The following is a 26,360-nucleotide window of genomic DNA, read 5'->3' on the forward strand; positions in this document are numbered from 1 at the left end:
CGTACCAGTTTACATTGAAACAATGAAAGCTAAAGTAAACCAATAAGCAGCAGCTTATACAGGCTGATTTATTGTCTTCTGTATGTTCTGTCTTGGCTAATGTGTTTTGTATCTTTCTGTCTTAATTTCTTAAGTGGTCCATAATAAAGATAAGATGTTTAAATAGTATGCATTTACCTAGGATCCCACTTTGGTCTTCAATATGTATATAGTGTTATAATAAGTCAGATATAACCCCAATAGATAAATGCAATCATACATATCTTGGGCTTCTTTTTGGCTCCACCACTTGTCCCTTCATCTCCTTCCTAGCATATCCCTCCATTCATCTGTCAGTGCAACACCTACCTGATAGCCTGGGCAGAGTGCCCGTTGCATGTTATGGAGGCCATATGCCATGGAGTAGATGGCATTGATGACAAAGCCCATCTTGGTGTCCTGAGCATATTGCTGCCGAAGCGACTCACGCTCTGCATAGAGGTGGATGGGTAGAGAATGGGGAGGGAAATATATTGGGTTGGTGAGGAAGCTTGAAAAGAGAAAGGCAGGTATATCGGAGAAACTCTTAATTTCTCTTTGAGTTTTATGACAACAGAGTGCTTTTTTTCCCCTGACATCAAAGACCCCTCTCTCTTCTCTCATTTCTTCTCATCAGCCACGTCCCACCTCCGCATTGCATTTCTTTCTGCCTCTTTGTGTCCTGTTCATTAGTATTTCATGTCCCATTTCATTAGAATACATGAGACATGACTCCCTTTGATGCTGCTCTCACACAATGCTTTGCGTTTGAATGAAGAGAATGAAAGGGGAAGAGAGAGATGGGTGGAGATGAACGCAAAGAAATAAAGGGAGGTTTCACTCGTAGCCACAAGGGATATGTACAGATGAACCGGAGAGCTGTGTGCGTCCAAATGTTGTCTGTGTAGGTGTATGTGTTGTAAGCTAATCAGGTTGTATTTGTGATTGTATGTTATTTTTATTATTAGTAGCCTGTCAATAAAACTGCAGATTAGTATTGTAGCTAATTAAGCACAATTGAAAAATTGCGGCCTCTTTCTCTGTGTACAAAAGATGGTCATTGCCAAATAAGAAGTACTTTATAACTGTAACTCATGAGCCTTTTGCTGTCATTGCCATAAAAACAGCTACAGGTGTTGAAAGTGTGATATATTACTCCAGTATGCCTGTGAGGACTTACAACAAACCGATCATCAAATATTACAGAACGTCTTGTATGTTGAACTCACTGCCACAGGAGTGGTTGTATTTGCTGCTCTCCTGTGGATGGCCCTTAAGTTTACAGTGGAAACGATGCTGCCAGAACTCTGGGAACCAAGGGTTCCTGTGGTTGTTTTCCGGACGGAGTTTAAGGTAGTAGTCATCAAACCACTTCACATCGGCTGACTGGAGCTTGATGGTGATACCACCAGCAGCTTCCCTAACGTAGCCGTCCGTTACATCATACCGGTCCGCCCATCCATCACTGCAAAGATACACAAGAAAAGCAAAAAGGTTAGATATACTAAAAAACTTTTCAAACTTTTCAAACTTTTTCATTCGCATTTCAAACAAAATCTATATTTTCTTCGAGATACAGTGGACACAGGGAGCTGGACCGAAGGATAAAAAAAAAAATGAATATGGAAACATGTTGTCTCCTGATTCTTATGTAATTATGCCAAATGTGTACATTTTAGTGAAGACAACAAATCATGCATAACACCAATGTGGGAGCATTTTGTATTTTTCAGTTCATTAGATATTGCTTATGTATTATAACTGTCAACATATCAATAATCACAGAGTTGTGTTATCAAGATGTTATCTATATCATGGGCCACATATGTCATATTGAATAATTTCAGAACTGACCCTGCAAGTCTCCCACTTCTAACTACATACAGTAAATAGAACAGTCCAGAAGGGGGAAAAATGATTGGATTGGAAAATCGTTTTATTATCCCAGAGGGACAATTTGGTTTGCAGCAGAGTTCCATAGAGGCAGTTCACATCTTAAAAACAGCACAGAGACATAAATACAAACGTAAATTACATAGCTAGGATATAATCATGATAGATGTGAATGAGATAAAAGACACAAAGACCACCAGTCCATAGTAAAAGTGTACTGGCAACAATTCCTCCAGCTTTATTAGAAAGCCAACTGCTGATAGGACAAAGATAGTTTGATTTAGCCCTCCTACTGAAGTGAACCATCTCCTTGTCAGCAAAAGTCTAAACTCTGCATGCAGAAGGGACTGAGGGTCTTCCATGATGGCCTTTGCCTTCTAAGTGTCTCTCATATGAAAAACATGGCCAAGATCATTCAAATAAACCAATAATAACAAAACAGAAAGAGGGAAATAAAGCGGGAGACATCTGTGATAAAAAAAAAAAATATGGAAGGAGGCCCAAAAGAATGATTAGCAGAAAGTGAGAGGACATGTGGGAGGAGCTTTTACATCACTATGGGCAGTGTTTTCCTATCTCTGACAAAAAACCCCCATCTACATTACACACAAATACACACACCCACCAGCCGGGCGCTGCAATGATCTAGGTCAAATGGAGTGTTTTGGCGGCAGCTCAGCAGCCATACCCTGTCAGACACCAGCGAGACGAATATAACCAACCTCACAATACACACATTAACTGTGAAAACGTATCCCTTGCATTTTTGGGACGAAATTTTGGGTTTACTTCTCCTCCAGGAAGCACAGATGGCACAGTGTATGTGTGTGTGTGTGTGTGTGTGTGTGTGTGGGGGGGGGGGGGGGGGAGGCTGGGGAGATAAAGAGGGGAAAGGAGAGGAAAGTGGATGTGAATGACAAGTCTTTTCTCCCCCTTTCATGACTACTGCCAACATGGCCTCCAGCAAGACAATGATCCTCAACTCTTCCAATGGAAACTCGTGTTTCTTTCTATCTTTCTCTTCTCTTGCTCCCTCTATGAGCCTCCAGAGAACAAAACTCATTTTCTCTTACAAGCAACCTCCACCAGTCTGATTGGAAACCCAAAATGTGTGTGTGTGTGTGTGTGTGTGTGTGTGTGTGTGTGTGTGTGTGTGTGTGTGTGTGTGTGTGTTCTCACTGTCCCTCTTTCTTTTGTTGTGCTCCTCTTCCTCCAAGCCGAGTCATAAGTCAGCTGCAGTAACAGTCCACTGAATGTCTTTTAGCATGTGATGTGTGTTAGTATATAGTTTAATATTTTCTAAAGCTGTTGGGGAGGTTAAGCCAAGAGACAAGGATGCATATCTTTGTTTATTTGTGTTTCAAGTTACATCAGTCCAAGTGCAAATCTTCTGAGTTGGTCAGAATCAAAATAGTAGAGTATCTTTGTTTTATATCAAAGAATCTGTAAGTGCTTTTTATTACCATTTTAATGAAAATAGGGACTTTGGTACATTCCTTTGCTGCTTGATGGTTCTTGGTCCATTGTGCTGCATCACATTCTCAACATAAAGCCACCTGTCTATAAAATAAGTATTGCGGATAAAAAGTAAATCAATGGGGCTTGAAATAGTTTCAAGTGTAGGACAACTGACTGTTGTAACTTTTAGACATTCACACTGCTGCTCAATCCATTGACCATTTTAGTCTCCAGTGTCATAATGCTCTGTCATTATCGAAGTGTTGTTATTGACAATATGAGAGCCAGTGAGTGGAAGAGACAGAAAGAAAGAAAGAAAGTCAAAGAAGGAGAAAAGAGAAAAAGTCAAGAGAAAATCAAAGAGATTGACAGACGAAGGGGCTTGAAACAGGTCCAGAGGAAAACAATCAATGAGCATTAATCAGCACCCTCTTCCTGCCAATAGATTTTTTTCTTCTTTCCCTCTCTTTCCATCTGTCTCTTTCACCCTCTCTCATTAACACCTTCAACTTTCCCTTGAGCCCCTTCGCTCTGTTTTTCCGTCGTCCCTCTTTTCCCATTGCTCCAGCTCTGTCACATTCCAATGCACTCCATCTGTCAATACATGTTTTTCATTTTGAACAGTTTTTCTTATCTTCTTTTACAAGCAAACCGACTTTCAACCAATTGTATGTCTGTCGCATACAAATGCAGTTATTTGTACGTGTTGTCTATAAATCATTCCTTTCTTTCTTGCAGTCATCACGTTTGGTGAGTTTACCAAAGGGACACACCTGCAGTTCCTCAGAGGTCAGATTGACAAGCAAAACTTAGCAACACAGACACAACTGTAGCCATTTGACATTAACAAAGTGTTACACAAATTCTCGACTGATAGTTCCAACTCTTCTTTTGCTGCAAAGGTTTTATAACCAATATACAATAACAAAATATGTATCTCTTTTCATACTCTCATGCAGCACTAATTAAATCCTATGAAATGTTTAATCAACAATGTTTTAATATCCCCAACAGGAAGAAATGTTTCGTGAGCTTTCCTACAGAAAATCATGTATGGATCATGGAGTATCATGGATCTGTTCTCCATCTTGCACAAATGGCACAAGAAATGTTACTTGATACATTTACCAGTTATCATAATGACTCCCACACATATTGAAATAATGCAACAACAGTGCAACCTCCTTCCAATCACATATCTATGTCAAGATTAAGTATTTGTTTTTGTTTCTTCGCACTGTGCATTTATATAATTAATGGTTAATTTTGGCTTTTGGTGGAATTTCTCAACTGTGTCCAAACTAGAGGAAGTGGTAAGACAACAGGACTTTTTTTCTAATCTCACAATGAAGTCTGTATCCACCTGTGTCTGTTGTGTATGGATCTTGGTGACTTGCCTTGCGTCACAATAAGCAGAGATAAACAACAGGAGTTGAATGTTTGTGTCTTTCAGACAGAAAACTGCAATTTGAGTGTCAAAGCTTAACACAGAGCTTTAAAAGGTTCTTTTTTGATAATTGTAGCCCAGAAATAGCAAAAGCACTTGTAGTTAATAAGTGTTTCAAAATGTACCCAGCTAGTAAGGCTGCCAAATGTAAAAAGCAGTATTTTAGTTTCTCCAAAAAACATACATTTAACTTTAAGATATGTCACCTGCTTATCTGAAATGTGTGCTGAGTAAGTTGGGAGCTGGGAGATATCAAGATCTGCAACTCTGCACTTCAAGGACAAAAGTATTTATCATCCTCTTGAGTCGTTTGACTCGGTGCTCAATTACAAAGTGTCAGGGCATGAACGCTGGGAGTGCATTGCTTTAAAAGAGATGAGAGGAGCTAATGTGGTTGATCTCCACACTGATGATGTATAATAACTGATGATGTGTAGTTACAGTATATTACCATCCCATATTATAGATCCTCCAACTGCAAAAAAATCACAAAACAAACCAGCAAGAGCCTGCAATTCTTCATACTGAGCTTTTTGAGGTGACTTTTCCCTTTTACCTGCAGGCTATAGGGTCTCATGTGCGGCATGGATTTTTTTCTGAACACCAAAGACATATACAATAATACACATACACGTCAACAGATTAACATTTACAATATGCAACTGTGTGAGTGTTGATTTTACTCAAAGAGGTCTGCAGAAGAATTCTTCATGTATGAGAATGCAAAGCATCGTTTAGTGAGCATCAATGTTTGTATTTAAGGTGGGGGTTGGACGCGTCTCATCATAAATCCTGTTAATCAATCAATCCTTCTATTATTGGTCAAAAGGATCTGTTCTTAATGACATCCTGGTTACCTCTCTCTTTTTCTTTCTACATGTCTAAAATCCCAAGGCCGTTGCCATAGTTTCTTGCCCACGCTCAACCTGCTGTCTGTAATTTGTCTTTCATTACAGTGCACTGGACACACGCACACGCACAAATGCATACCCACACACACACGCACAAATGCATACACACACACACACACGCACAAATGCATACAAACACACACACACACACACACACACACACACACACACACACACACACACACACAACTATCAATATTTGAAATGCAGTTTGCATGATGGGACAGTGTGTCAGTGTTTGAGCATTACCTTAAGCACAACTTAAGCAAATCAATTCTACATGCTAATGTCTCAGGCTATCATTCTCCTTCTCTGTTTATTCAAGTATAAATAGAAACTGCAACACATTTGCTTGTAATTAGAATTGTTATTGTTTTCTTATCATGGTCACTACTAATAGGAAAACCTGACTAGAATTTTGGGTTATGGTAAGAGTTGTCTTAAAACTTGTTTTGTATGCTCAGGATAGTGAGATATGTTTTGACAGATGGATTCTTTTTTGCCCTACTCCATTGGTAAATGTTTTTTTTAATGACAATAAATGTTTAAAAAAAAAAAAATTCTTTGCCATCTCTGAATCTGACTTTAGGGACAACATTTAATATGGCAATGGCCTGTGCTCCAATTATTGTAAGTGTAGAAAACAGCGAGTTTCATACATCAAAACAAATGAAGGGAAAATGTGACATTTTGAACTTTATAGCTTAACAACGCTTTCCCTGGTGAACATTTCATACAGTGAAATGAAGTCAGTTTCTGATATTTGTTCAGTGATAATCAACAGTGTTTGGGGATTAAAGAAAATGTTCATTTGTGATATTGCTTCCCTTTGACCTCAGTCATGCCGGGCTTTGTCACAATACACGTTTAAATTTGTTTTGGCAAATGAACAGAGGTGAACGTTTGATAAGTGATTAGATATTGGTGGAAGTTTTTTTTAGAGGTCTTAAATTCAGTTGCAGAATTTCAAGTTTCTATTAAAAAAGCGGTCAGTCACACTCTGTATTGGCAAAATATCTGAAGGTGGTCTAAAACCAACAGGTCACTTTCAAAATTAATGTTGGGGTTCAATAATAACATGCCATCTGACCCCAACCCACCCACTCTTAAGCTGCCATGGCAACCTGGCAGAGATTCTCGTTGAGCATCTGCTGCTTACAACCATACTGAACACACACACACCAGCAGTCCACCATCCAAACCTGACAACACTGATTAGCTGAACGGACAACAAAAGTGCAGGGAACACAGGGACAGACAGTAACAACTGACGGAAGGGAAAAATGAAAAGTTGAATATATAAAGTAATGTAAGCTGCTCTGCATGTCCTTGAACGTACAAAAATCTCACAGCCGTCTTTACATGCAAAGCCTTTTGTCAGAATTCAATCCCAGAAATGTCAAACAATAAAAAAAAACACATACATAAACTCATTGTCAAAGGATTATCTGAGTAGTTGTTTTTTGTTGCCTTTTCAAAAGCCTCTATTGAAGAGATTATAGTGGTGTGCTTCCACTAAAACAAGGCAATAAGTGTTGAGTTGTGTCAGCCCACAAACTCACCAACAGGCCACCTTTTCAAGCAAAATGGTATACATAATAATACATACAGTACGCACGCACACACACACGCACACGCACGCACACACACACACACACACACACACACACACACACACACACACACACACACTCAGTGTTGCAACTATCAATATTTGAAATGCAGTTTGCATGATGGGACAGTGTGTCAGTGTGTGAGCATTACCTTACCTGTTCCTTGCATTTCCCATTTTTGGACTCTTACTTCTATCTTATAATACATACAGGTATATCTAGCAATATACTCATTACATAGCGTCTTCTAAAGAACTCTGTTGCTTTGTCTGTCACTTCTGTCTCCTTTTTTTGTCATGTTTTCCCCCCTTTCCTGCCTCAGAGCCATGTAAACGGCTTAAGAGACTGATATTTCAGACCTCTACCCACAAGGAAAAACTATGATTGAGTTGTGTTGGAGGCAAAACATCAGAAAATATCCATGTCAATTTGTTTTCATAACTGAGAACATTTGCTTTCAATCAGTGGAAGAGGTAGGAAGAGGAGGGATAGGAGGAGAATGGTATTATTAGTCATGTCTTAGACAAAGAGGGCATAAACAAACAGAGAAAACGACAGAGGGAAGATAAATAAACAGACAATGACTAAAACAAGACTATAAGTGATTCAAGTAATTAGACTTTTCTTCCTCAAGCATGTCTCACACTTTGTTACTATGACTGTTTATATTTTCACCAGAGTGTCCCCAGTGTAAACTGATGATTAATGTTTCCCATGCTCCACCTACTAAAGCATATTTGGAAACAGGTTCTGTCTCTGCTTGTATGCAATTCAACTTCAAGTTTAAGTTTTTTAATGATTCATTCTTACCATGAAATCAGGAATCTCTCATTAAAGGTCACATTTGGATTTATATTTTTTACATCATAGGGGTTACAAAATTGTCTCTACTTAACACGTCTCTGATTAAAAGCACAATGAAGCCTTTAATTGTGTCAATATCCTGTAAAGATGCACTTTGAATTTTCCATATTTTTTCCACAACTGCTGTTGTGAAGTGTATTTTCATTTGTATAATGACAGAAAGCTTTTTTTCGCTAAATCTTAGCTTTAAATGCAGCTAGAATTCAAGTTTTATTGATGTTATGTGCACATTATTTTTATTTTCATTTGATTGCAGCAGAATCCCTCAGCAGTTGATTCTACTAACAAAGCTTATAATACAATGTTAAATCAAGGTCAAAGCAGGAGACGCACTTAAATTAGAAGGGGTAAAATTGGAAATATAGAGTAATCTGTGTATGTGTCTTGATGAGATCAAATGTGAGAGCAACACAAACACAGAGATATTTATAAGACTGGCAAATGCAAACACAAGTGAAAAAACACTTGTTTTTTATTATATTTAAAATGTTCTCGTTAATGTAGATTTAATTTATTTTTGTTTGATTTATTTAAGTAGGTCAAGTGGGTCATCAAGACACAAACCTTCAATAGCTACAGAAGAATAAAAAAAAATAAAAAAACCAGGAGCAAAGTAACAGACAGTGAAACAGATCAGTGCATGAAGATGATTAAAGAAAAAGAGCATCAAGAATCAGACCGTGAAAGTCATGAAAGAAGACAACGAAGAGGGGGAGAGGTTAAAGACAAGTAAAACTTCTGAGATAAGAAAGGATTGAGAGAAGGAGTCGAAGAGAGGATAAAGTGACACAGATATGATCTCTTAGGGGAGAGATAGACTGACTGACAGAGAACAAGAGGGGAGGATCAAGGATCACAAGTAGACGGCAGTGTTTTGTAAGGTTGGATAACCGTGTGCTCTTGGCGAGGTCGGAACAGAGTATAAAGCAATGAAGTGAGTTGAGCAGAAGATAAGAGAAGTGGAGGAAGAAAGAGTAAAAGAGAGATACAGGCTGTATATTTGGTCTATTCCTCCAGGTCTGGCTTCATCATTTTTTATTACTTCACACATGAAAGTGTTATCTCTCATATTCAGCACAGCCGACAATAATATCACCTGCCGAGGTAATGCACCACAAATGCTACATTACTCTCTTTCTCGCTGTCTTTACTGTTTCTGTTTTATCTTTATCGCCATATTGGCCTTTTGGTTTCTCGCTCCCTCATCCTCTTTCTTCTTCTCAACTTTTCCAACTTTCTCCGTCATATTTCTTTTTCCTCCAGCTGACCCTCACTTTTTAGCCTGCACATTTGATTTAAAGTCCAGTGTGCCAAAGGTTAGTCGTTTCACTGAGTTTCCAAGGCAATTCTAGCTTGTGGTCAACATCTCTCCCATACTGTACAATCAAGGTAAAAAATGGTCTCATAATATACACAAATATTATGCATGTACATTTATATTGTACTGTAAAATAACATTCCTAAAATAAAACAGTTGTTGCAGCGATTTAAGTTTAATCAACTCAGAGACCTTCGAAACCAGAGGGGAAATAATGTTATAACAAGAATCCAGTCAGTGTATGTAAATGTGCAAACCCTTACACACACATAATCACACAGCCATTAATGGACAATCTTGTGTAACCTAATGATCAGCTGGTGACTTGGAAGCAGCAGTCTGAGCTGTTCCCTGCTTTACACGATGGCAATAATTATAATGGTAGGGCCGTCTGCACACACACATACATGCATGCCCACACTAACACTTAGACATACACACCAGCAGCCTGTCTGTTTGACAGCAGGGATTAGCAAGGAGACGTGCAGCTAATGCCCAGTAACGAGACATCCAGCTTATCGCCCACAGGATCGTGTGTGAGAGTTATGTGTGTGCGCGTGTGTGTCTGTGTGTGCATGTGTGGGTGTGCACGCGTGTGTGTGATCAGAGAAAGACAGAGAGGAGAGTAGTAGACAGATTTACAGCATATTAGTTGCATGTTATTCTATAATATTTTCCCACATCTCATTGGTGGCTTTGTTCTCTTTCCCCTTCTCTCACTCTCTCTCTCTCTCTCTCTCTCTCTCTCTGTGTTCCTTGTGTGCTCTATTTGTGTTCATGTGTGACAGCTCATGTTGCAAATACCATGCAACGTATAAAAGAAGAAGCTAATTATTAAAACCAAATTAAAGTACAACTCAAATGACAAATGTACATTGCAAGAACGACGGTGTGTAAGCACATACATGTGAATTTACAAGGGAGAGAAGTTCCCATGATGATGATGATCAAAGTGTGATGCAGTAATTTGCAGATAATGTGGTGTTGCCACAGTTATCACCTAAAGCATGGATCTGCTCTCATTTAACTTTGGTCCTTTTTCATTAAGTGATCTGTACATATATAATTCCTTTGACTTTTTGCCTGCTTAAGAACGGTACATGCATTAACTCATGAATATTAGTAAGACATAGCTCTATTACAATTGGTCACAATTATCTTTAAACGAAATGTCTGCTGCTCAAACTATTTATCAGTTAAGTGAAGTTAAATAATACATTCACTTTCTACCTGGTTGGATTAGCTGGTGTGTGTGAGCCTTTACTCAGGTCAGTCATTCATTGATTTATTGCAAAAAGATCTCTCCTTCTTCTCTTCATGGGTAAAACATGTGTTGACTGTATGGATGTTTTTGGTTTTCCTAAACACATTTTATGCTGATATCACCTGACCCTGGCTTCTTCAAAAGATGTTTAGGATTTACTCAGAATTGGTTTGGATTGTATTGGATGGATAGAGCTTCTTCTCAAAAGTGGACGCACAAAAATTGCCACATTATACATTATTACACATATATAATACATACTACATACATACATATTTTTATTGTATTCAGATGTTAACACAGCAATGATTAAACTAATGACAGTCAGATGATTCTTGTCGGAAGGTACAACTGGGATCATTCCCCTCTGTCAGGTTAACACAAGTGACGCTCCTGACTCTTACAGGACCAAAAGCAAAGGATGAAAGTGCAGGTATTTGAGACCCTCATTATAGTAAGAGAACACAGAAGGAAGCATTTAAATAGCACACAAGTAAACATCCTAAAACCCCCCCTCTCTCTCTTTCTCTCAGACAAACTTCTCTCTCACTCGCTCTCTCACTGAATCTCTGACTTTCTATAATTTTCTGGCTCTCTGTCTCCTTTGTTGCTATGGTAACAAGCTGTGCGGGGGCTGTGATGCGGCACACATCACACCCATCTTCACTGAGCTCACCGGAAAGAGAGAAAGTGAGGGAGACAGAAACGAATGGGTGACAGGTTTGGTGAATAAACAGAATGGAGCTCTATAGTCAAAAATGTTATCCAAAGTATCTGTTATATCAATTTGAAATGGTTCACTGTAATACCTGGCTACAACCTGCTGATCTACAAAAAGGTCACTGGTGCCAATATAACCGCAAATTGAAGACAATCAGATTATCTAACGCCTCACAACGTAACTCGATGGAGTGTTATTGCTAAATAGAAAAAAAATAGCTCATGAGTCAGAGTTTCATATTGTGTGATTATGGTAGGTCACCGCAGCTAACCTGACCTTTATCAAAGCCTTCACAAAAGACTAATAGCTGCTGGTTTTTGGTGATTTTTTTTAAATAGAAGGATAAGGCATGCAGCAGAAAATATACGTAAATAATGAATGCTACAACCACATCCATGGAAAGAGGTTTAAATAAGCCCTCATATGATCATTGGATATCAAGTGACTATTGAGGAAGATGTAGTTCATTTTACACATGCACTGCTATCGAGAAAATGCCCCAACAATAGTAGTAGGTTATTATGCTAAAATGCAAATCTCTGTATCTGTTCATCCGGACTTCAAGTAGCCTTTTTTTTCTGCCATCCTCCAAGTGTAAAGTCTGCATGATGTCGATAGCAGAAGTGTGAGCAAAACGGGTTATAATTGCTGCAGTTAATGATGACCCATTGATGGGCATTGTTGACAAGGCTGTTGAACGTAACAAAAAGGGTAAAAGGAACACAACAAACTTAACTGGCACTCCTTCATTTAATGGGAGATCAATTAAATATATATATCAGCAGTGCCATCAGTCAGCCAAGTTTCAGTCAGGACAGTCCAACTTTTAGTCCACATTAAAATACAGCGACTGACATGTCATCCATTTAGCTGAATAACAAATTCCACTAAAGGATTTGAATCTGCAGGTCATGAACCTCCTGTTTCAACTCTTTCTCTTTTCATGATTGAGCTTTTATCTCTTTTCGGTGAATCAAGGTTAAGCCACAGTGCAATGCTAGACCATTGAATCTAAGTAGTCACAATTCAAAACAAAGAAAAACAGGAATAAAAGACCCAAAGACCCAAAGGGTTTTGAATGAAAAGCACATCATCATGTCTCAAGTAAAAGCAAAAACCAACACTGTCATCATTCACAGAAAAAAGAAAATAAAACTACAAACAGAAACTGCATGTGTAAAACTGTGTATGAGGGACTACATGTTTGTGTTGGAAGTGTTTTTAGTCCAATTGGTATCATGAAGGGCTCCCACAATACAAGAGCTGCTACCCAACTATCATTTAGTTATATTTCACACAACAATCAGATACCTGCGTAGACAGGTTTGTATTGATTGTATTTGTCCTTCAAAGCACATCTACCTACTTCAATGACATTTCCTCTCAAATCATGTTTAGCTACTAAATACTTCCGGGGTATCTGTTGCCAACCTCAAGTGCAGGTTGACACAACAGGAAGAACTGCAGGTTTTGGCAATTTTGCATGGCTTCATTTTTGCACAATACTCGTAGTTGTATCTATTCAAATGTTTTGTTCTCCCCAAAGCAAACACTTACAGTACAGTATTTGATGTCTGAGTTGTTCACTTTGAAAAATGCCTGAAGCAGAATTCATTCCACTTCCTCCTATATTTTTGAGAATCAGCCATTGTCATTTATTAGTAGTTACAGTAGTTTAAGTAGTTTTTTTTTTACAAAAGACGATTTGTTGCATTCTTGTCTCAGCCTGTGAGATCGCATTGCATTTCTGTTCACTTAAAAGAAAAAAACAAACATTATATGCTTACTGACAAGCTTTTTTCAGTTGTGTCGCCTCGCAAAGGTGAAGGCCCACCTCCCTCCACAGGAATTTGAAAGAGTTATCCACATCTTCGTAACTTCTCGTTTGGAGTATTGTAATTATTTGTTTTGGTGTGGATCAGTGTTTGCTTCGCTGCCTGCAGCTTGTTCAGAAAGCGGCTGCACGTCTTCTGACAGGAAAGACACGTAATGATCACGTCACACCTGTTCTGGCTTCTCTTCACTGGCTTCCAGTTGTTTTAGGATCCAGTTTATGATTGTATTACTTGTTTTTAAATCCCTTAATGCACTGCCGCCGCAATATGTGTCTGAGCTATTGACTCTCCATGCTCCTGTCAGAGCGATGCGGTCATCTAAGCAGATGCTGGTGGATGTTCCAAGGTGTTAATATAGGAACAGCTCAAACCATTGAGAACTTCAAATCATTGCTTAAAACCCACCTCTTTGCCCTGGCTTTTAATGCAAGCTGAGTTTGACGTTTTTACATTTTTTATTCATGCTCCTATTTGTATTTTTGTTTTATTTTATATTGTGCTTCTTTGATCGTACAGCGCTTTGGCCAACCAATGTTGTTTTAAATGTGCTATAGAAATAAACTTTGATTGATTGATTGATACTGAAAAAACTATGCACTTCCATTTTTAGTAAAATCAAAGTTTTTTTGAAACCTGCGGGGGCCTCTCTCTCTCTCTCTTTCAGGTCAACATCGAATTCATATTTCTTTTAATTACAGTACCTAAACCTCGTTAAGAGTCAGAGCTACTATTAAAGGCCAATTCATTCCTTGTCCAGGTACTTCAGGAGACAGTGGGCCAACACATTATAGATATCAACTGGAGCCTCTCGAATGTCAGATAGATGAGATGTAAGTGTATTTCCAAGAAGAAAGAGGTGGAAAAGGTGCTGCAGATAATTGAAATTTAATAGAGAATAAGAAAAAATTAAGGGATGTAATGGAAACAGTGGGAGGGTATGACGTTTACTGACAATACGTCTAAGAGGTTCTTTGTACCCTGATGAGTAATACGTTATCGTCAATTTATTTAATCAAAAACCAGCGTAAGAAATAATTAAACTTTAAGAGATCCCAAAGCGAACATTTTATATTTTTGTGTGATTATCAGAGCATCCATTATACAAAAGGAACTAAAACCTGCACCTGCTTGTGCGCGTGTGTATGCATGCGTTTGTTAGAGTCTGCTGAGCCACCAGGCTGACTGACGTAACAGTGGGTTTAATCCCACAGTGTAAATCTCAGAAAATGAGCAGCAAAATGCCAAGCTGAGAACTTTCAACAGACTAACAGTGCAAACAACACAGTTTGTTGTACCAGCAGACAGATTCAGAACCACACACACACACACACACACACACACACACACACACACACACACACACACACACACACACACACACACACACACACACACACACACACACACACACACACACACACACACACACACACACACACACACACACACACACACACAGGCCCACACATATATTTACTCGTAATAACCTACTTTCTACCTCCTTTTTCTACTGTTGCTATGTCGCTGTCTCTTTCGCCAGTCTGCCTGTCTCCACCTCCTATTCCCTCTAATTCGCAGCACTATTCCCATTGGAATGCTGTAAGAGGATGAGGCCCTTCCCTGTGAGAGCAGTAAGAGGATGAATATGTGTATGTAGATGTGTTTGTGGGGCAGGCCATGCCTAAGTATGTGTGTAATATGCATGCACATTAAAAAAAATGTGTATTCTGCAGAAATTGGTAACCAAATATGCATCATAATACATATAGATTTGTGTTAATATATTTGTCTGTCTACATAATGTTGGCATGCCTGCAGGTCTGCCCTACATATGGAAAACCTCTTAATTCCCTGTCAAGAGACTGTGAGAGTTGGAATTCCATTAACAATTCCTGTGAATACTTCTTTTGTTCTCGAATCAGTCAATGTTTTCTTCTCATGTTGCGGAACAAGCACAAACGGTCATAAATCAGTCTAGATCAGTGGGAACAGAGAGAAAAAAGATGAAGGGAATGTGCAGAAACCACATTTTTTTTAAAGAAATCGCTCAAGTGTCATGTTCTACAAAGGGGTGACTAGCATCGTTGAGCAGTGCATGATTGAAGTTTAAACTCGATATTCGCTAAATTCATAATACATGCTGTTCAATACTGTATTACTGTGTAATGATGATGTAAACAGTGCCATTGAAAGTCTACTTTTTTGGCTTGTTTAAAAGATGGCAACTTAAAAAGGGATTCAGAATCAGCTTGTATGTATGCTTACATTTTGTTGTCTGCTAGTATTTTTGTAGTATGCTCATTTAACTGTCATCTATTGGTTCTCTGTCAGCTTGTTAATAGTTCTACTGGGTCGGGTTAGCTAAAAGAGTTCAAAGTGTTCATGTTATGTTACTTTAAAACCTACATCTAATATGCCAATGCAAGTCCATTTCAATTAAGTTTTTGGTGCTACTGTCTATGAAGAACTGAATTTAAGTGTCCATCACATCCTAATACATTCACAGCTAAAATGTCACTACAAGAGCATACTGCCAAGGAAAAGTTCACATTAACAGCAAATTCTTACACAGTAGCACTTATACCTCTATAAAAAATATTGTTTCAAATAAAAATGATCACACATAATTTATCGACAAAGTTTTGAGGTACAATACACTCGCGCTATTGCGTAAATATATTTTGCAATGTAAGTATCCAAACCCCTGTGAAACATATTGTATGCTTATTGCATGAGACAAATGTTAATATGCACAATACTCAGGGAACCAGTCACGAAGAAGTCCATTTGGGACCTTTCTTTTATGGATGCTGAGAAGTCTACATCGTCACTATATTTGTTTGTTGCAACATCTTGGAATGTGTCCACTTGGTTTTAAACCTTTTTCTCTTTATTGAGACAAAATAAGGCTGCAGTTTTAAAACATAATTTTTCCATTAAGTGTCTGTTTTTTTCTCTGACCTACTTACTAAATACTTTATTATCATGTTGTATTGTTATAAACTAGTTTGAAGTACTATCTGTCCTGACCTCTCCAGGCTATCATCCCTGTGGCCTAAGGTTTAGAAAAGATGCTGTTTTGCTGTAAAGAAGCCCGAGTTTTAAAGTTAGTCTCTTTTCAGGGGAGCAAAAGAAAAGCTAATGTGCTTGATATCTCCATGAGTTTTTCTACTCAGAGATTCAGAAGACCGTTGTGTCATGTTAAACTCAGACACCAGAAGAAAGCACGGAAAAATGATGGCAGGAAGAGGGAAAAGTACAATCATAAATTTGAAGGAGAAGACAGTTACTGACAGCAAAAACCTGCAAGTTCAATAAAAATGTCTTTGATTTTTGGTCGTTTCACTCAAGCAGACTTTTGATCACCTGTCTTTAAGGACTTCACCAAACCTCATGAGAGAAAATGTAAGTCAACGTTGGTTTCATTAGGGTTTGTGTTGTGAAGATATAAACCTGCTGACAGATCTCTTTGATAAGTATTTGACACTTTTGACTCCAACAAAGAAAGACATCTCAGACTCTCTGCTTTGTAATTTTGTTCTTTTGTCAACAAAAGAATGTCAGTATCAATGACAAACCACTGTTTTCTAAAGAAATGTTGTCATCACACACAGGCTGATGGCTCCTTTTCTGACACAACTGTGTATTTGCCAACTTCTTCAGTTTTGCACATCGTTTTATAATCTTGTTTTTGTAAACTTCAGAATACATTTCGTGTCATGTTTGGTGTTAAACAATTGGCATTTACTTAATCCTCACTTCTTGTCAGCATTGTGAAAATTACTGACCTTCCAAAACCAAAAAAACTTAAGGAAAGAGAAGACAAAAAAAAAGTTCTTGATGTAAAAGATCAGGATCAGAAATAAGAGGTGCAACAAAAAGTTGACGTGAAAAAACGGCCAACGTGGAACAAAGATATAAGTGATAAGTCAAATGGATTGGATTGACCTTTAAAGCTGCAAGAGCCAGACCTTGGTTTGAATCAAGACCAGTTGAGTCAAACTCCTAAAGCTTAAAATGATTTCTTTACTAGTTGGACAACAATAAAGTGAAACCTCAATAACAGCAATAACAACAACAACAATAAAGTGTTGTTGTCGACATAAAGTCTTGATATTAAGCCCTTTATGAAATTGAGTGGTAGTTTGATTTCATTTGCAGGTCAGGGGTTGCTTCGAGCTCAGAAATGTCTCAGAAATGTCAAGAACAACAGATGAATAAAGAGGATCGAACAGCATAGATGGGTTTTTTTTAAAGCAGAAACTGCAGCAAAAAGTTGTGAGAAATGCTTCACAACAAAAATGACCGCTCTGTTCTGCTCGCACTTTTTCTGTACGTTCTACATTTTTTTGTTTCTTGACAAAATAACAAGTGTTAAGAGTTTGCTTGCATCACAGGACAAAGTAAAATACATTAGACAGGTCAGATATTGGCTCTTTGGATAAGTCATCTGTTTCTTTGTCTTTTAAATCAAGCCTGTCAAAGATGCTCCATTTGAAGAACCGTTTAGGCTCATTTTGTGCCCAAATGAGTCACAATGTATAGAAAATGTCAGTCTTATGGTAGATTGTAAGATTTACATCAGTTCAAAAACATTCCAGAAAACACAAACAGTCTAAAAGCCAGAGACCATGATTGTCCAGACTATAAGGAAAAGAATCATCGACCTTGATCATTTTAAACCCACTTCAAACCCATTTGGACTTTGAATTCACGTTTCACCAGTGTCAAACACTTTCATTATGTGTGAGCATGTACAGGTGTGTTGCTTCCACCGTAAGCCTCAACATAAAAGCCACAGCCCATCCATTGATCCCATTACCTTTACATTTGAGACAGCATTAAAAAGAGACTAATCACTCACTACATTTAAACACACAAACAGTCACGGTATCTCATACCCCTTCTCGGAGTAAAGAAAAATGCACCTAAAGGCCATTTAACACATGTATGAATTTATATGAAAAACAAAGACATTTGTTCTCATATCCCCCTTTCTCTTCCTCCCTTTTCATCCATCCATCTTTCTTCTCTCCATATTCCCTTGTGTTTAATTACCTGCAGTGTTTTATTGCAAAGCTATGAAAAGACCGAGCAGAATTAATTTCCATCATTTTGCCAATTAAATGACATGAAGCATCTCTTGTTTTAATCAAGGGGTTAATTAACATGATTCGAGGAAACATAACACAAACCAATAACTCACAAACTAAATTAGACTTGGTTTGTGTGTACCGTGTATGAGTGGGAATTCTGTCAATAATTCTCCTACGATGTACAATATGCAAACATTTGTCTTCGTGCACCTGGTAAAGAAAAGTAGATAGAAATTTTTCTTCATGGTTTGATAACAGTAAATGTCTTATTGCATTGCTTTTTGAATGCCACACACACGCACACTCACATACACTGTCTCTCCTCTCTGCCCTCCACTACAAATCTCTCCTCCTTTCAATCATTTACTCCCTTCTTTCCATTTCCTTTCCATTCTGCGGCTTTCCTGCCCCTCACCGCGCTGTTCCCCTCCTCAGCCCTGACAAGGGCTTTGATCTCTGCTCACTACGATGCAGGTGTACAAACCGCGGAAAATCAATTTTGAAGGCATGCAGTTTGAGACATCTTTTGTCACTCAGATGTTTTGCCATTGGATTACACTTTAACCTCTGTTTCAAATTATTTCATCATGCACAAGGAGGTGCATCCGTAGCAGACAGCTGTAGTGTGAAGTGGGACACTGCAGGGGGCTGACCTCTGTTGAACGGTCAGTTCAGGGTCTCTGTTTGTGCAAAACACTCGTAACACACTAGTTGACAAAGAAAGAAAGAAATTCGACAGAGAAACAGAAAGAAAGAATGGAGGAGGTACATTGACATACAATAGGGGTGAAAAAGATGAACGTAGGGACTGATAATGGAGTATAAGTATGGGGGAAAGGGTGAAATACAAAAGGTAACAAAAGAAAACAGTGATGTATATTACTAAATTGTCTCTTAGCATAATCTTTGTCATGCAAAGCTAAATTACACTCTAAACATGACGGAAAACAGTCCACCTTCCCTGACAGTCATACACACTCGTGTGAATGCACCCACACATGCACAAAGCCATTCATAGAAACCATGCGCCATATTTCACCACAGCTGCTATGCTGGATTCATCCAAATATGGTAGGGAATATTTCCATGGCAACAGCAGGCAGTAGGGGTGCAGACAAGTGCTGGATGATCTCCAGAGAGAGTCTGCTTTTGTAACTTTTGATTCAAACTATTCTCTTTGAGTTCATTCAACAGTTGAGGCTTTTTAGAGTATGTGTCTAAAATAAAATTTAAAAAAAACACAGAATCCAGCCCTGCTGGACATGAAACTCCACAACTTGTAAGGTTGCAAAAACGTGTAGGTCTATAGTTCAAACATTTTGTTTAGTTGGACAATTTTTCTTTTCTTTTTTTTTTTGCTAGCAGTTGTGATCTCCTCACCAAGGACAGAAAATGTTTCCCTGAAATCAGTTTTACAAGAAAAAAACAAACTGAACACTACTAATGAAGTTTACACAAAGAAATAAAAGGCAGACGGTGCTTGTAATGGAAACATAACTCAAACAGTAATGGCTGACCATAAAAAAACATGATATTGTTGCCGTGAAGTCAACTTTATAAGTCAACGCTATGACCACTGACTACACTCCATTGTCTGGACTTAAATTTATAGCAGTGCGGCCAATTTATGAAATAGCTTCTTATGAATGGCTTCAAAACATTGGAGGACAGTATGGCAGAACAGTATATGTCAATCTTTGATTTAAAAAAAACCTGGTTAGAGAATGAAGGGGGATATTCATTTGGATAAAGAGATCATTAAGATGATTTAGGGGGAAACAAATGACAAAACAGCATGTGAAGTTTTGCTGGAAGGTAAGTGTGTATGTGTAAATGTGTAGATGTGTGTTTGTGTGTCCCATGAGGCAATAGATATTTATCTCAGCCCAGCTATTCATTAATGGGTCTGTAGCCTGCTGGCACCATGAGGAATGATAGGACAGAAGCAATCAATACACTCCGGCTCCAATCTAGACTGTGTGTGTGTAGGTGTGTGTGACTGACATAGTTTTCTTTTGATATGGCAGTTAGCCTCCAGACCTGATGCAGGAATATTTCTAAAAGAAGAACATGTAGAAAAAAAGAAAAAAAAAAAATTGAAAACGTGTGCATGTTCAGGCTTTAAACACTGACAAACTGTAAAGAGCATTCCTTCTACCGTCCCATGTTATTTCATGTATAATACTAGAACGGCTATAGTATTCCTGGTGTTGCTCTAAAAGCAATGCTCTTTGGTTAGATGTTATGTTAATTTATTCTTATCAGCTGCAGGTCCAAATGCAATACTTGTAAACAACAGCTTTGTATTTTGAAAATAATCATGCACAGCAAATGTTTTTTAATTGATCCGTTTATAAAGAGTGAAAAATTGCTGCCACTTTGACATCAATGTTTAATTTTGTTTTTTATGCCAGACATCCCCATGACAGGTAGAGGATGTATTAAAGTCAATAGAATGCAGAAAAAAAAATCTTGACAATCAATTAAATCAATTTGTAGAGTGACATGGAGAAAAATAAAAAGGACACAATTCAGATCAGGAGGATTACAGATGGATCAGACATTTCAGATAAATCATTATGGCATCCAGCCCTTCGCCTTATCCATGTCAACGGTAAGAAAGAAATGTTATCTGGAGGTCTGGAGATGGTTTGATATTCTTCTCCATTAATGGCTTTAGTTATAAGCCCAGGGTAACTAAATCATTGTCTGTACGCTCTCCTGGTAATGTAATTATCCTGCTATTAAACGAGTGTTTGACCAACCCGGCTAATCAGAAGTTCCTTTCACACTCTCCCAGTAATAAGGGCACCCACCCATGACCATCTCCAATTTACAAGATGATCCATTTATGGTCCAGATACTAACGAAGGCTGATATTCAATTACCCTTTTTTGTAATCAAAACTGACAGGAGACAACAAGATGTGCTTCAAAAATTAACATATTTTAAGCGCCATTGAGAACTTTAGCATTCAGCACATTATAAGCATTAGAAAACGCTTTTCTTCCCATAAATAGAAAGCTAAATGATTTGAGATCACTTGTTGAGTTCAATGCTTTTTCACTTAGTGGCTGAACTGGAAGGCCAACACTCAGGCTTTGTACAAGACGGGGATGAGCAGACTCTGCTTTCTGAGAAAGCTGAGATCCTTTAACGTGTGCAGCAAGATGTTGGAGATCTCTTATCAGTCTGTTGTAGGCACAAGCCAGTGCACTGTACTCTGCTGTGGTCTGTTGAGAGAGCAGTGCTGGAGCCAGCTACATTAAGAGACTGGACAAGCCCATCAAGAAGGCCTGCTCCGTGACAGGCTGCAAGCTGGACTCTTTTGTAGTGTTGACAGAGAAGAGGACTCTGAGCAAACTGGTTTCCATTATGGATAATCCTGATCACCCTCTGCCCCACCTACTGGACAGCCAGCAGAGCAGCTTTTCTACTTTTCTAACAGACTGGTCTCTCTCCACTGCCACAAAAACAGATACAGGAAATCTTTCCTACCAGAAGTCGTAACACTGTACAACAGCTTACCTCTTGCGAGCAGAGAACTGTCATCATGATCACCTCTGTCTCTTCATACTGGAACCTGTTCTGCTCATGTAGAACAGGTTCATGTTTAGTATCCCTGCACTCAAATTCACTTTATCGGTCTGTCTGCTCATCATTATCATTATAGTCAATAGTTTCTGCTGCTAACTTTTCTATTCTCACTATTGCACTTTAATATATGTATCAATGATTTTTGGTCTCTATGGCAATAAATGTTTGTCTAGTCCAGCAAAGTATGTTCACGTTCAGTCAAACATGACTTACAAATGTCACAGTTAATTTTTTGCTTTTTTGACTAGTTGGAATGTTTAAGTTAAATCATGGTGTATATATTATCCTTATTCTTATTTCTAGATTTTAAATTTTGTACATTTTAGTATGTTCTACTTTGTATTCCATGTTATATTGTTTTGTATCTATCTATCTATCTATCTATCTATCTATCTATCTATCTATCTATCTATCTATCTGTCTGTTCGTCCGTCTGTCTATCTAGTGTAAGATGTTTAAATGTGACAAATGATCATTCAGTATTATATGAGGGAGCGGTTTCTACAGTTATTAAGATGGAGATGGATTCTTTAATAAAAACTGTTAAGACTAAGTGGATTTTCACTAACCAGCAACCAATTTCCGGCTGAATTTCAGGATCTAATATCAAATATTGCTTTCATGCTGTCAAATATGACCTTCAGTAGCTGTCATAACATGCTAATTTAACTTTTGTCCCGAGGAGGAGCCATGTGCTATCCAGCTGCTCTTTTTTCACCCATTATCCCCCATCCATTGATGACATTGAGACAGCAGTGACAAGGATAAGAATCCTCAACTCACTTCCAAAAAAAAAAAAAAGGTTTATTATGCACACTGTTTCTCTCCAAGAAATCTGCAGTGTTGATTGGCAGTTTTGGGACCCAACCTCTGATTATGATTTCTTCATAATCCAGTCTGACTTTTATCCAATCCACATATTCACATTTGGGGGCTTCCATTAATTTCTTCTAGTAACCAGTCAGCAGCTCCAAAAAGCCAGTTGGAGGTTAAGTGTTTTGCTCAAAGGCAGAATTCATGGTAATTGTTAGCAGAGGGGAGATTGCAGTTGTGGGCTTTTGCTTTGTTTTGTAGCCTCAGGCAAGCATTCAGAAATAATGTGTTGCTGTGTTATATTATTTGAACCAACACTACCATTCAAACCTTCTGTATTATGATTAGGTCATACAAAAACAGTTCAGCTTTTGGCACAGTGTCAGAGCATGGACTTTAACCGATTCCTTTAACTTTTCTCTTCTTGAACCTCTTTGTCTCTGTTTCCACATGTTCTGCAGAATATTAGATTATGGATTTAAACGTTACCTGACTCTCAGCAGGATGACGAGGTTGATGGAGATGAAGATGAGCATGAGAAGATGAGCATGGTGAAAATGAGCATCATGGTGGCGATGAAAACGAAATGACGCTGGCTACACTTTAGAGGCACAGCGTAGATCACTGTAGGAAGAGTAGAACACAAATACATTTGTGGCACTTAATGGTCATGTGATGATGATTCAAATCTATTCAAGGGCTGTTTTGTTCTCTTTATATTGGCTGGGATAGGTGATAAAATAATTATTCATCTTTTATTTATCACACAGTTGTTATGGCAACAAAAACGTCATAGGCTTAAAAGCAAATTGTTGTTTGCACATAATAGACACAAGTGGTTTAGAAGGTTATTGTTTGGTAGGAAGAATTCAGCAAATATGAAAAAAAAATTTTGAAAAGTGTTTTTTTTAATGTATAATGGGTCTTGCTGTACAGTCTGGATGCAGTTGTCTTTGGTCTCCATTCAGCAGATTTCTCAGTAATAGTGTTACAGACTCTGCACTGCCAGTTTTAAAAACATGGCAGAAATCTGAAGCTTTTTCACCATGACGTCGGAAAGATTACTAATAGTTCAAAATGGAATACCATGTAATTTCTTTGTTGTTTGTTGTTGTAAAGAAGAACTAGGTGAAAGATTAATTAATTACATCTATTAGAAACATCAGAATATATTAATTGGTCAAACTCAGCTCAGCCAATTATAGGTAATGGATTATAGAACTTATTGTTAATTAAGTTGATGGTAATTAATAATTCAATACAAAGAAAATGCATAATAATCAATCAAAGATAGGACATGACAGTTCTCAGTCTGGTGGCTCCAGTCACATGTGATTTGATATTCACAGTAAACACATTTTCAACAAAAATGTAAAAGACTGTTACAGGGTCCACTTGAGGTCCAATAATAAACCCTAATGGGATCCATTTTTAAAAATTGTACCATGAGGGAGAGAAATGAACCCCTTCTGTACACCTATTTCTGACAGTTTCCTGTGCTCATAAGCAACAGCTCTCGCAAGAAGGATATTTGAAAACAGTTCAGACATAAAGCTCAGCTTCTCCATCTGCCCTCAAAAACACCCAGTGGTTAAAATCCCCAAAGGATCACAAAGTCAGAGAACAGCTGCCTGGCTTTTTAATGTGGAACACTGTAGTTGGAAAAGCAATCCCTACTGTTTTCACTTATTCAATCTTATTCAAATGCCATAAACTACCAAACAAGCAAGGAAAAATTAAGTGTGAACAGAAGAAAATAGAAGCAATTGATTCATCCCTGTTATGTTGTTGAAGGAATGAGGTTCTTTTCTGAAACGTTGTGGATTCTAAATGTAAGGCATCAAACTACGGCTCAACTGGGATGAGGTTGTCTGGTCGATATATATGTAGAATTTGTTTGCTATGTATTTGTGTTTTCCGTTTTATTGTGTCTTTTCCTACGCTTGTATATGTGTAGGTGTGTGTGTGTGTGTGTAATTGGTGTTTGTGCAGCTTCCCTTCTGTGTCAGTCCATTGTCTGCATGCCTTCATTGTTTTGACCTAGTTGGATTCTGTTTTTGCCGTTTTTTGTATTAAGTGTATTTAGCCAACACTTGGATCCTCGTCATTATTAATAATGACACAACTAACCTGCCGATGAGGAGAAACTCTCCAACCAGTCCTTGGCGTCTCATGGCCATGAGGATGTTGCGTACGGTCATGCCTTCACAGAAACAGGCCACCACTCTGGCCTTGGGCAGGTGGGCCCTGAGTCTCTCCAGCAGACGGTCAAAGCTCTGCTCTCCAGCATTGCTCCAAATTTTGCCTGGAAGAAACATGTCCGACAAATACAAACATGGACCGTTACATCTATGTTACATGCTGTATTTGTCTTCATTTGCTATAGTCATGGGTTGGATTGATTATGTGTCATAGTTTCTCAACTTCATAGATTCCTTGTGCTGAGGTGTTAACCACCTGACACCCTAAGTGTGAAACATAAAACAACAGATTCACCTCATTCTGTAAAATATGTATCTTCATGTTTATTGAATGCATGTAGGCTGAGACAGCAGGAGAGTTATTTTCATCTGCTGTCGCTGTGGTGTCTTTGTTAGACAAAATGTTATAGATAATTAAATGTATGTGTTGCTTATTGTTGTTTGTGTGGAAATGCCAATGTATGAAATGCAGTGTTGTTTACAACTTTATTTCACTAATATTTGAGATTCCTGAGTACTTTACCAGAGTGGGCAATACAGATGCCCTCCTTCGCTGCCATGTCCTTGAATGCTTCCATCCCACTTTCACCATAGTTACCTGGAAATAATGAGAAGGAAGGTTGAATTAATGAAAAAATAAACACTAGAGAAAGGTGGATGTATGTGCATAAATGGCCAGATAGTTAAAGGACGTAGATAATTCCAATAAGCATTATGGATTTAATTTAGGTCATGACTGACTCTCGCAAGCTGAATTAGAAAATTACTTATCACACATTTTTACTGATTGACAATTCACTATAGCCAAAACAATAACCGGATAAGTCATGTTTTCTTCTGATTTCTTCCCTTTGTAGAAAATCATCTGCTCCCGCACCACCTTTAAATGCTCAAATTTATGTCAGAGAAAGTGTCTCCCCACTGTGGCACCCATTTGCCGGAGAAAGTGGGTGACCTGGAATTTATGCTAATGATGGGTTGTACACACTGGCAGAGAATATGATAGGATTCCCCTCTTTGATTTTCTTCCTCCCGTTTTCTCTTTTTCTCTTCAGTGTGTTGAAGAAAAGATCAAAAACATCTCTTTCTCACAGTTTTTGGCAGTCTTTCTCACATTCACCCTTAATGAGGTTGTTTAGTCCTCTAATGTTTCCTCCTTTATAATGGTGGCGTTATCAAGAGTAGAATAAGGTCTAATTAGGCAGAATTGATCTATGCTCTGCTTAATCTGATGAGGAAAAATAAGAGGTCAAAGGAGAAAAAGTGATAGCAAGAAAATGAGGAAGGATAAAGATTAGAGAAAAACAAGGC

General features: G+C 38.2%; 1 protein-coding gene across 3 annotated transcripts in view; it reads right to left on the reverse strand.

Moving 5' to 3' along the window:
• Positions 1 to 26,360, reverse strand: part of grm5b (glutamate receptor, metabotropic 5b) — a 56,088-nt gene that overhangs the window by 15,680 nt on the left and 14,048 nt on the right. For all 3 annotated transcript variants that reach the window (XM_079354957.1, XM_079354958.1, XM_079354959.1), the window contains 4 exons: positions 25,573 to 25,647; positions 24,979 to 25,153; positions 1,248 to 1,483; positions 349 to 470 (listed from right to left, as the gene is read on the reverse strand). In XM_079354957.1, the coding sequence (XP_079211083.1) occupies positions 349 to 470; positions 1,248 to 1,483; positions 24,979 to 25,153; positions 25,573 to 25,647 (608 nt within the window). The remainder of the gene's footprint in view (positions 1 to 348; positions 471 to 1,247; positions 1,484 to 24,978; positions 25,154 to 25,572; positions 25,648 to 26,360) is intronic.

The sequence above is a fragment of the Symphodus melops genome (genome assembly GCF_947650265.1).
Source record: "Symphodus melops genome assembly, chromosome: 10".
Taxonomy (NCBI): Eukaryota; Metazoa; Chordata; class Actinopteri; order Labriformes; family Labridae; genus Symphodus; species Symphodus melops.